Source organism: Megalobrama amblycephala, linkage group LG16 (genome assembly GCF_018812025.1).
Source record: "Megalobrama amblycephala isolate DHTTF-2021 linkage group LG16, ASM1881202v1, whole genome shotgun sequence".
In the NCBI taxonomy this organism is placed as follows: Eukaryota; Metazoa; Chordata; class Actinopteri; order Cypriniformes; family Xenocyprididae; genus Megalobrama; species Megalobrama amblycephala.
In genome coordinates this window covers 36648289-36661056 of record NC_063059.1, presented here as the reverse complement: position 1 = coordinate 36661056, position 12768 = coordinate 36648289, and the positions used below count along the sequence as shown (strand labels likewise).

Below are 12768 nucleotides of genomic sequence, written 5' to 3'. Positions count from 1 at the left end.
TCTCCTGTTTTTTGTGGTCTTAAAGAGACGATTCTGCATTTAAATAAATGCAATTCTTGTCAACAACAACACCAAAAAAAGGAGACAGAAACAGCAATTGTGAGCGGGGTGGCCAAGCTTAGACCAAGGGTGGCCACGGCCACCCCTGGCCACCCCTGGCCACCCCCTGGCTCCGCCCCTGAATGGGACCCCTCTTGAAATGCGATTGGGCTAGTTTTGAGGAGCAATTGGGTGGGTTTTGGTGTGAAAACCTGGCAACCCTGCCTGTTTCCGCCACTGAGTAACGATAAAATGGTACTTGCAAATTTTTTATCTCACAATTTTGACTTTTTTCCTTGCAATTCTGAGGAGAAGATCTATTTTGTGGTGGGAAAAAAAGTAAAAATGTAAACAGTAAATCTGAGGGGAAAAATCAGGGTTGCAAGATGTAAACCTGCAATTATGAGTTTATACCTTGCAATTGTGAGATGTAAACTCGCAAAAGTGAGAAAAAGTCAGAATTGTGAGATTTTTCAGTTAGGTCACTTTTTTAAAAAACATTTTCCCCTTGGCGGAAACCTTGGAAAGTTTCCTTAGATCTAAAAATCGACTTGTTAGCTTTTCTGCAATTCTGTTTTGCTATTTTCACAGTTTAATCAAGTAAAGTCGCTGCGGGTAGAAGCAGAACTCCAAATCCCAGAATGCAGCGGCGGTTTGTTCCGGGCTCGGGCTTCCACTGGGGAAGCAGCATGACGTCATTATCAAAAAAACCGAGGAAACTCTGCGATCATTGTGCAACACTGGAGCCGAAAATCTGCCGAGGTTGCTGTTGGTGCTGCACGATTGCTATTATCGTTTAGATTAAGAGCCTGAAGAAAATACTGAATGCATTCGGAATAATAGAAGCAGAGGGGTGAATCCCCTGTGTTTGGTGAGTGTAAATATGATTTAATGTGACCTTTAATGTGCAGAGCATCCTGCTATAGCTAATGGAGAACATTGTCTGCTGGGTTTATTTCATCATAAAATAAAATGCGTAGTTTTCACTATTTATAAAGGCTCTTAATAGAAAAAACAAAACATGATTTAGGCCACGACTGTGTCTTTTCTCCTTCTCCTCTGCTCAGGGATATATTGCATATCAGATTTCAGTTTTCTGCTTGGAGATATTGCAGATCTTTTTCCGAGTGGGGATCAATAAATAATTTCTGTTCTGTGATTTTAATATCTTTTATTTTTACATAGGTTTTCCCCTACATAATTAATGCCATAATGTTTAATATGTCATGTAAAGGAATAGTAAAGTTATATTTTATCAATTTTCAACATTTATTTTTGGATCAAAATGAAATATATATTTTTTATTCATTCTATGATATGAGAGTAAAAAGTTGTGCTCATGCTGTTGCATTATGTGGGTTAAACAACATTTTCAATGCAAATGAATTGCTATAAAACAACAAAAATATGTATATGCCATGAATTGCATGTGTGCATTAAGACTCTGATCACAAACTCAACTCAATTGTTTATATATATTAATTATATTCAAAGTAAATGTGAGATGAAGTTTGTTTTCAGTGGAATTAAGGGGAGTTCATGCACATTCTCAATTGCATTTCTTTTAAGTTGCATATGCTTATGTCCAGCGTCATTCTGAATCAGCTGTTGAATGAGTGTTCGCCTGCATGCATGTGTGTTGACAGGCCTCTGGGAGTTGCTCTTTATTCCTTGTGTCTTTATTGCGCTCCTCTCAGCATCCTGCCATAGGCCTTGGCAACAGCAGCGCTTGAGCACATGCATAGCAGCTTCTCCTATAGCAACACTTCAGAAACAAACACAGCTAATGTGTGTGCTGAAATACAGAGGCACTGTTGATCTAATAAATTAAAGAATGGAAAGCAAAAAAAATGGTCCCCAGAGACATCAGGCGTAGTTTATTCCCTCGTTTGTTCTCAGTAATGCATCACTGGTGTCATTGAAATGTTTGTTCTGTAAGGGCTGCTGGGGCTCTGTTACTTCAAACAGGGTTTTATCAGAAGGATGTTGCTCAGCCGTGTGTATTTTGCATTGCAGTTTTTAACACCCACATATTATCTGTCTCTCTCTCTCTCTTTCTCTGTCTTAATTCACGTTCCCTCAGCTGAGCATGAGTATGGAGGATTATGACTACTTATTCAAAATTGTGCTGATAGGGAATGCAGGAGTGGGCAAAACCTGCCTCGTCCGACGCTTCACTCAGGTGTGTGGAAAAATTTCCTGTAACACAGCAGCATTAGAGGTTTGCAGTGTATCTACAGAATTGACAGTCCTTGATAATTATAATTTCATAATAATCATTGCATTTAAACTTCTATATCTTTCATTGTCTAGGGGCTGTTCCCTCCTGGACAAGGTGCCACCATTGGAGTCGATTTTATGATCAAGACTGTGGAAATAAAAGGGGTGAAGGTGAAGGTGGGTGTGACTAATTTTGAGGCAACTGTGGGAATTTATTTGAAATAAATTGCTTTTTATTGCTTATTCATAAAGAAATGTGAAAAGTGATATATATATATATATATATATATATATATATATATATATATATATATATATATATATATATATATATATATATAGTTTAGTTTTCAGTCTTTATTTAGTATTTTCTGAAGAGACTCAATTGCTTTATTTGATGAACAGATGGAATTTAGGCTTTTATTCACATACTCACAACAATAATAATAAAATTAATAATAAATAACTTGTTTTTTAATTATTATCGATTGACAAGTCAGTTGGTAGATTTTGGGAGTGACATAAGTAGGGCCCTATGATTTCTGCGATGCAGAAAACGCGGACAGAATTGCGGAATCCAGTCATAACAAACGGAATTTACTGTATAATGCGGAATGTCACGGAATTTGTCCATTTTTTTTATGAATATATAAAAATTAGATCAGTACACTTAAAATCAAATCACGATATAGACTAGTGTCTGTGAATATTAAACCATAAAAAGACTATATAAATATGAATCCTGCATGTTCTGTGTGAATTGAATGGCACAGATGCGCGGTTTCATTTCCCACACATACACACACACACACACACACACACACACACACTGAGGCACGTGTGATGCTAGCAGTGATTTCAGCCTCTGCCTCCTCACTATACAAGGACATGAATGCATGAACCATCTCCAGAACTGCTCTGAAAGTCACTTCATGAACATTTTGCCATTTCATTTGAGAAAAAAACTATTGTCATTATCATAAAAGCACAGAAACTCAAAGGTCTTCACGGCAACCTGTCAAAATAAAAGTCTGGTTTAACTTAAAGAAATTGTGACAGAAATATATTACTTTTATTATTACTAATAATAATAATAAATTATTATAAAAACTTTGAATAATCACAAATTGTCTTCCAAGTTTTCATTTTAAACTTTTAATAAACTGTTGTTAAATTGTATGTTTCATTACTTCACTTAATTACATATGCTTACAAAAATGCAATATAACCATTAAAAAGGAGTCCAGAAAAATTAAAATGGGGAAAAAATGGAATCCAAAACTGAATTCATAGGGCCCTACATAAGGAGGATTCTTAACATGGCCAAATAAAGCCAGATATTAAATATCAGAAAAATCAATGTTAAAAAAAAGGACTGTAGGAATTTGCTTTACAAATATATATATTATACAAGTCGTACCGGGCCAAAAAAACAAAACACACACACACACACACACACACACACACACACACACACACACACACACACACACACACACACACACACACACACAAAAAGACAAGTTTGCATCAGTGTATAAGTCACATTTTAATATTAAATTCACAAATAATGTCAAAATACATAATAAATAAAACAAACTTTCTAAACACTAAACATGTTTTTTTTTAGTTTTACTAATCCTTGTTTTTCTTAATTAAATTTAATGGTATTCAGAACAAAACAGGAATAAAAAACATGAGTATAAAACAAACATAAATTATAGTGGCATTCATAATAAACAACTTATATTCTATAATACCAAGTCTAAACAAATTTATTTGTTTAGACAATACAAATAAACCTGGGCTCACGTTCCTCTCTTTTCTCTCTTTGCATGTCTTGCGTGCTTGACGTCAGTTGCATTAAACACATTTATAAAAAACGTGACTTGTATTCAGAAAAATAAGGGTTATATAATTTTTGGAGAATTGGGTGGAGTTACTGTAAATAGCCTCTGCTATTTGCACTTGGTAAAAATAGACAATCAATCATTTATTTTTTTAAAGTAGAAATATGACCAAACATGGAGTTGAATTGTAGAAAGCATCAGTTTAGTCCACTGGAACACTGTGACTGATTTAGCATGTGTTTTTGCATCTATAGGCACCAGTGAGCATTATTATACGTTTCACTCCACTTCCTGCTAATGAAATGGACTGAAAGCTCCAGTTTGTGTTGGGTTCTAAGTGACTTCACTGATTATTTGATCCGCTCATCCCCACAGCTCCAGATCTGGGACACGGCCGGGCAGGAGAGGTTCCGCTCAATTACCCAGAGTTACTACCGCAGTGCCAACGCCCTCATTCTCACCTACGACATCACCTGTGAAGATTCCTTCCGGTGCCTTCCTGAGTGGCTGAGGGAGATCGAGCAGTATGCCAACAACCAAGTGGTGACAATCTTAGTAGGTGAGTATTCGAGCTTTCAATAAAATAATTTTTCTAATTTAAAAAATTGTATTTGGCTTTTAGCCGTTCTTTCTCAGCTACAGTATATAGAATGATGATGCACATTTTAAAATCAATGTCATGTCTAACACACGGTCCTCTAACGACAAAGATCATGTTTCTTTAGGATTATCAGATTAACTGTCCTACACAATAGACCACAAGCTAATTTTAGAAACAATTGTTCAGTTGAGGAGCACACAAGTACAGTAAGCTTATTGTTCACTGGTGAATTGACAAACAACTTAATAAACCTTGAAACATGAAATGAAAATTCACCTTATCTATTTTCTTAATGCTTGTTATTGATATTGATCTTACTTTGAATAATTAATCTGTGCATCTGTTTAAAATAAAAATTCTGTCATCAGTTACTCACTCTCATGTCGTTCCAAACCCGTAATACATTTGTTCATCTTACAAACGCAGATGAAGACATTTTAAATGAAATCTGAGAGATCGTACATTGGAAGCTCAACTGTACTTGCTTGACATGTGAGAATGAACCCTGTTGGTTCTCACGTGTCAAGCAAACATAACATGTTTGAGCTTCTGTTGACCATATTTGAGGGCTTAATGTACATTCGCATATCAGTGTTTATATGTGAATAAAAGCCTAAATCAAATCTCTTCATCATATAAATTGATCACGTCTCTTCAGAAGACTTGGATTAAGCCGCTCGATTCATATGAATTTAATTTACAATATTTCTGGACGTTTTGAATCATCAAAAGTTTTGTGTAAATAGACTTTCAATGAAGAGACAGAAATATCTCAAATTTCATTAAAAGCATTTGCGTTGTGTTTCGAAGACGAACGAAACTCTTATGGGTTTGGAACAACATGAAGATGAGTAATCGATGACAGAATTTTCATGTTTTGGTGAACTCTTGAATTATAAAAAAAAAATGACCTCCTAATATTTAATCAAAATGTCCTAACCAGAGCTTAAAAACGAAAAAAAAAAAAATTCAATCGTTCCACTCCGAGCAGAATCGGTATTTTAACGTTTCTGTTCCAGCGTTCCTTTGTATTATAAACGTTCCGAAACCGGTTTGATAAGAAAAAATAACGGTTAATAACGTTATTTTTATTTTATTTTTTTTTTTTTCTGCGTGTAGCCTACTTAATAATAATAATAGCCTATGTACAGCATTTTATTTATTAAAAAACAAAGATAGGCTAGTGTATTTGCCGTCTTAGGCCTACAATTAGGCTATCTTTTATAACAAGATTCTGTCCAAATGTAACCTATTAAACAAAAGGAAAAACAATGGTTTATAAATTAAAGTAGGCCTATTTTTTTCAAGATATTTTAATGTTTGCTGGTTAAAAATACCGACGCTATTCCTGAGAGGAAAAAAAAGTCGCATAGTCCTATAGTACGTCGCAATTTATTATATTACATTATTAGTCTACACCTTTATAATGTTTGTAAACATAAATTATGAACAAAACTGCCCTATATTATTTATGTAGCCTACTCCACAACAAAACCTCTAAAATTAACAGTTGGACTAGGCTAGCTATATAAACGTCAAGCAAAAACGAATAATAAAAAAAAAAAAAAAACTTTTTTAACGCCATTCCAGCTTCTATTGCCATATTCAAGGCGAGAAACAGGTTTATTTATTGGAAATAAAACTAAATATGATGCAAAACGAATTAATTTAAAGTGAATGTAATCTACCTTTCTCATTCGGCACGAATCCAACTGCTTTCATTTTCGAGACGAATGCTAAACTATTATTTATTAGATGAGCTTTGTTCACTCGCATTATCGATGTAAAGTCATGCGGTGGTCACGGGTCCTAACAGCAGATTGTATTACAGAATTGAATTGAGCAGTGTAACGTTGGTTGATTGTATTTTATTTTAATATTCAACAGCTGCTATATCAAGTAAGCCAGTGGTTCTCAACTCCAGTCCTCGGGACCCACTGCTCTGCACGCTTTGTATGTCTCTCTTATCTGACACACTCAGTTCAGTTCAGTTCATGGAGCTCTCTCCTTGAGAGGTGATGATCTGAGTCAGGTGCATTAAATAAGGGAGACTTACAAAATGTGCAGAGCAGTGGGTCCTGAGGACTGGAGTTGAGAACCACTGAAGTAAGCAATGCAAGAATTTGTGTGCGCGCGTGAGGCGCCGGCGCGAGCACTGCATTTGTTTTCCTTCTATAAGACAGTAAACTGTACTGCGTAATTTATGGTCATACAGGTAAAAGCAAGACATAATTCAAACATTTACAAAAGACACAAATAACGAAAACAAGCAGAATGTTTCCTTTTCTAGATCTTTGGAGTGCGCCACAAATAGCCACTTTCGTTTTGTTAATCTGTAGACCTAATTATTTAAGTGAAATATTTCACGTAGCCTATAGGCCTAAATATTCCCTTTTATTTTATGTGTGTTATGTAGGTAGGTCTAGTTTTCTCCGTTCACAGAAGCGCTGCGGATCGTGGTGTGACGTTGAAAATTGTAGGCTATCTACTCGCTGGTTTCAGAACACACAACAAACTGCATATTACTAGACATTCATTTTCACTTAAATAGGCCTAATACTTGACGGTTGGTGACATATATCATCGGAAAAACTAATGCCAGGGCATTGCCATTGTAACTTACCTAATCTATGATGACTTAACAGCTGAGCGCGTCAGCGCGGGCATCTCACTGTAGAGCTTGAGCGTGGGCATTTCACACACTTTGGATGCGTCAGCGTCACATTTGCATAGGCTGTACTATTTGAATTCGTGATTGGTTGACTGCCAAATCAAAATATTAAACGGAACGATAAAATAACGTTATTAACCGGTTAATGGCCATTTCAAATTACCGTTTCTGTTCAGAACGATTAAATTTGATTTCGTTTCCGTTTCTGGTTATGTTCCGGTCAAAATTTCGTTCGTTTCCGGTTTTCGTTTTCGTTCCTTGAACCGGTTCAGAGCCCTGGTCCTAACTCAATCTTCTAGACTTCTCTCTGGTGATATATACAGGACTTCTCCAATCATTTAATCCACTTAAACCCCACCCCTGCAAACTCATTCATTTATTCATTGTTTATTTATAAAACATGTAAAAACAACCCAAGATTGACCAAAGTGCTGTACATATCAATAAATAAGGTAAAACAAACTCATGGGTGTGTTTTAGGCGTAATGTACAATAAACCAATCAGAGTCTCATCTCCCATTCCCTTTAAAAGCCAGGTGCGCTTGCACTATAGCGAATTTCTACTACATGGCGGAATATAGACACCCTCAACCTGACGAGTCAGTTTAATTACATGTGTGTATTGCCACGATTGGTCAAATAATTAGCCAATTTCATTTGTCATTACTGTAAATAGGTAATTCTGACACATGCAATGACTATCCATTATGACATGTAGGCATTTTTTATCTTTATCTACACAATAATAATCTTTTACATTGTAATCCATTTTTTAATATTTGGCATGTTTGTGCTGCTGCGTGTCCCTGTGTGTGTAACAAGCAGAGTGTACACGCGTTGTGCACCCATCTATTGGCGCATATTACTAACACGCCCTTTAAATAACAAAAAAATACTGCGGCATTGACTTTAGACCAGGTTTTTGTTGGTCAATGGCACTGTTGTTTTCAGTTGCCTCAAAATAGCAACATGCTAACAATGCACCTGAAGACACCTCATTTTCAGATCGGTGCGAATGCATTTTCTATTTAAACAACGTGCCACAGGACATGAAAATGATAACTGCGACAGGCTGAAACTAGCCAAAAACACTTGCGTTGCGACTGGTGTCGCATTGCGCCGGGTGTATGATAGGGCCCACTGTGTGACTGTGGATGTATATGACCCTTCATAATAGATGATGCTTTACAATAAACTCTGTCAGAGAGCTACATATGACAATTTATCTGTTCAATAAAAAAAACTTACTCACCTATTGAGTAATAAAAACGCATCTCTGCGTCACTTTTACATTTCAAATCCCTCAGTTCTTGCCATCTCTGAAAAGCCAAACCAATGTTGATTCTTGTTTTATTACGAGCTCTGTCGTGTTCTCTTTTAGCCAGCAGACTCTCCTCTGTTTGGTGTTTGTTTAAAATGGGTGATTCCCTGGAGGTTGGAGATTTAGCTGCCCCATGTCAACCTTTCTCGCTCGCTGTGACAACTAACCTATGCCACGCCCACACCATACACACATCAAAGTAGCCGGGGCAACTTTTCTCTATTTACAGATATGACGAGACACGCACAGGCGAGTGAAGTATGTACACAATTGCCCATGAAAACCGTCCCACTATGTTTAAAATATAAACACTTATAATATAGGCTTACCTTAGTGAATCAGGGAACATTTTTTGGAAGGATTGAAGATGTATTGATGTATTGATCATTTGCCTCAACTCAAAATCTGGCCAACGATATTATAGAACCAATTCTCTACGTCGCTACTTCTGTTTCACCTCGATTTTAATACTGATAGTTTCATAACATATCTGTGATTTACAAAAAAGTTTATCAGTAAAGTTTCTTATACTGTACGTGCTGGTTAAGGTTCTCATGCAGATGTAGGAAATTGTCTATCAACATTAATACATTTTTGGAGCTGTTGAATAATCAAACAGCTTGTTAACACAGAGCAAACTGACTTGCTTACATTAGACCTTTTAGCTGTCAACATATACAGTATGTTGGATGTCCTTGTCACCAGAGCATTTGAGCCCTATTCACTGCTATTGTTGTTCACAGGGAACAAGATAGACTTGGCCGATAAGCGAGAAGTCCATCGGCAGCGAGCGGAGGAGTTTGCGGAGGCACAGAGCATGCTGTACCTGGAGACCTCCGCCAAAGAATCGGACAACGTGGAGAAGCTCTTTCTGGATCTGGCCTGCGAACTGATCCGCGAGGCCAAGCAAAACACATTGGACAACAACGACTCCACCCCCATGCCTGGAGAAGGGAAAAACATCAATTACTTGAGTTGCTGCAGCATGAACTAAGTAGACTTGGCCTCCATGTCTGGCTGAGGAGGACGCAACATGGATTGCATACAAAGTGGTTGTATTGTTGGTGACCACTACGTAGTTGCAGTGGTTCCACTATGCCACTGTTGTTGACGTCTACTTCTTTTACCCTTCTTAAATCCCTGGGTATTTTAAAACTTGTATTCGGGAAAAACATGATAACAAGATGATGCTGCTTTTAAAGAGGTGGGTCTGAAGCTTCTAGATGCTTTTGGACAAGAAAAAGGGCCTCGTTACACAATAATGCTTGCTAGTAGGTCAGACAATGAGATTTTCTACACTTCTATACAATGCAACAGTTGGGATTTCCCTGCTGACTCGAGAGCCAATGTATTTGTCATATTAGAGATTTGTTTTCAGCCCTAATCTCACCCACTTGAAGGACTAGTTCATCCAAAAAATGAACATTCTGTCATCATTTATTCACCCTCATGTCATCCCAAACCCTTATTACTTACTTTCTTCTGTGGAACACAAAAGAAGATATTTTGAAGAATGCTCCTGCTGCTCCCTTCCCGAATGAAAGCATACTGTGACCAAAGCAGTCCACATGACTTGTGCGCTATATTTCTTCTATAAGTCTTCTGCTATATTTCTATAAGTCTTCTGAAGCCATATGATGCTTACGGTTTGGAATGAAATGAGGGCGAGTAAATGCTGAGAGAATTTTCATTTTAGGGTGAACTGCTCCTTTAAGACTCATTGCCACAAAACTGGTGTGTTGACATGCACATATATTACTCGCACAAAATGCACTTCTTGATTGCTTGCGAGATCATTTGAGGTTGCTTATGCATGCTTTTTTTAATGAAGAAGTCAACAATGCAAACAGACAGCCAGCTACCTTCAATAATCTGTGACAGGAAGATGTGAAGTAAAACACCCTCATTTATTACGCAGAGAATATAAAACACCCTTACTGCTCGGATGGAAGTCTGGCTGTTAATACTCAATGAAGGCCATGTCATTTTGATAAGTCACAGCAAAAACCCAATGTGCCTCTGCCATTTCCATCCTGTCAACATACATTACATAGCACCCCGGGGAATCTCATGTTTGGGGCATATTTCTCCTAAAAATATGACTCAGATCATGTCAGTATATTGGTCTGGATGTTTATTTGTTCTCATTACTTTAAGAATAATTCTCATTAGATTCGCAACACAGTTAATTGGAATAATCATGTCCAGACACTTCTTTTTTTTTTTCTTCACAGTATAACGTATTCTACCATAACATATACATACTTTAAAAGGTGTTTTTTTATTTTTGCATTACAGTCACTAGAACAGGTAGGGAAAATGTGCATAATTTTTTATAGAAATTAAGCACACTGTAAAAATGTTATTGTTCACAAAACATTTTCTTTGCAAAATTATGATTAAGATTTCGAAGTGAAATGCACAACCGTTCAAAATTTTGGGATCAGTAAGATTTGTTCAAAAAGAAAAAAGGTGCAATGTGTAAAATTTGGGAGGAGCTATTGACAGAAATGCAATATAATATACATAACTATGTTTATGCATGTAGTTCATAAAGACCTTACATAATGAGCCGTTATGTTTTTATTACCTTAGAATGAGCCATTTCTATCTCCATACACCACTGGTCCCCCTCCATGACAAGTCGGCATTATGTGCCGGCATGTTTCTACAGTAGCCCTTAACGGACATAGACTCTACAGAACGCGTTTCGTCACTATGTTGCTGTTCTTTTAAATCGTTCGTGTTTTTAGAGGCAGCTTGCATCGTCACTACATTGAATTCGCACTAAGTAGTAGTAGTCGACTAGTTTATTAGAAGCAGAGACCGTTTTTTGTTAGAAGTAAGAAGAAACATCATTGCTTCACACAGCTATTCTGCTGTCTCAGTCGACGATGTCAGACAGACGGCCACCATAGCTTCCTTAAAGGAACACTCCACTTTTTTTGAAAATAGGCTCATTTTCCAACTCCCCTAGAGTTAAACAGTTGAGTTTTACCGTTTTCGAATCCATTCAGCCGATCTCCGGTTCTGGCGGTACCACTTTTAGCATAGCTTAGCATAGTTCATTGAATCTGATTAGACCGTTAGCATCGCGCTTAAAAATCACCAAAGAGTTTAGATATTTTTCCTATTTAAAACTTGACTCTTCTGTAGTTAAATTGTGTACTAAGACCGACGGAAAATAAAAAGTTGTGATTTTCTAGGCTGATATGGCTAGGAACTATACTCTCATTCTGGCGTAATAATCAAGGAACTTTGCTGCCGTTCCATGGCTGCAGCAGTGCAATGATTTTACGCAGCACCCGTGAGCCCCTACTTGCACAGGGAACGTGCCTTGCAACCATGGAGACGTTTGTGAGAGAAGCTGCATAATATCATTGCGCCTGCTGCACCCATGATACGGCAGCAAAGTTCCTTGATTATTACGCCGGAATGAGAGTATAGTTCCTAGCCATATCAGCCTAGAAAATCGCAACTTTTCATTTTCCGTCGGTCTTAGTACACAATTTAACTACAGAAGAGTCAAGTTTTAAATAGGAAAAATATCGAAACTCTTTGGTGATTTTTAAGCGCGATGCTAACGGTCTAATCAGATTCAATTAACTATGCTAAGCTATGCTAAAAGTGGTACCGCCAGAACCGGAGATCGGCTGAATGGATTCGAAAACGGTAAAACTCAACTGTTTAACTCTAGGGGAGTTGGAAAATGAGCCTATTTTCAAAAAAAGTGGAGTGTTCCTTTAAAAGGGAGGGGTGTGTGCCGTTAGTTGCAGTTCGCAACCTCACCTCTAGATGCCGCTAAAATTTACACAATGCACCTTTAATAATTTTATTCAGCAAGGATGCATTAAATTGGTAAATATTGATGGTAAAGACTTTTAGATTTCTATTTCAAATAAATGCACTTTTGAATTTTTGTATTCATCAAAGACTCCAGAAACATTTGTATCAGTTTCCACAAAAATGTTAAGCAGCACAACTGTTTTCAACATTGATAATAATAAGAAATGTTTCTTCAAATCAGCATATTAGAATGATTTCTGAAGGATCATGTGACACTGAA

The 12768-nt window shown here is 37.0% G+C and overlaps 1 protein-coding gene across 1 annotated transcript; it reads left to right on the top strand.

The window, feature by feature from the left end:
* Positions 1 to 732: 732 nt before the first annotated feature.
* On the top strand, positions 733 to 12143 carry rab30 (RAB30, member RAS oncogene family). The gene is made up of 5 exons (XM_048161404.1): positions 733 to 910; positions 2123 to 2221; positions 2353 to 2436; positions 4485 to 4668; positions 9446 to 12143. Exons 2-5 carry the CDS (start codon positions 2129 to 2131, stop codon positions 9694 to 9696), a joined length of 612 nt encoding a protein of 203 aa, XP_048017361.1. The 5' UTR covers positions 733 to 910; positions 2123 to 2128; the 3' UTR covers positions 9697 to 12143.
* Positions 12144 to 12768: the final 625 nt, after the last annotated feature.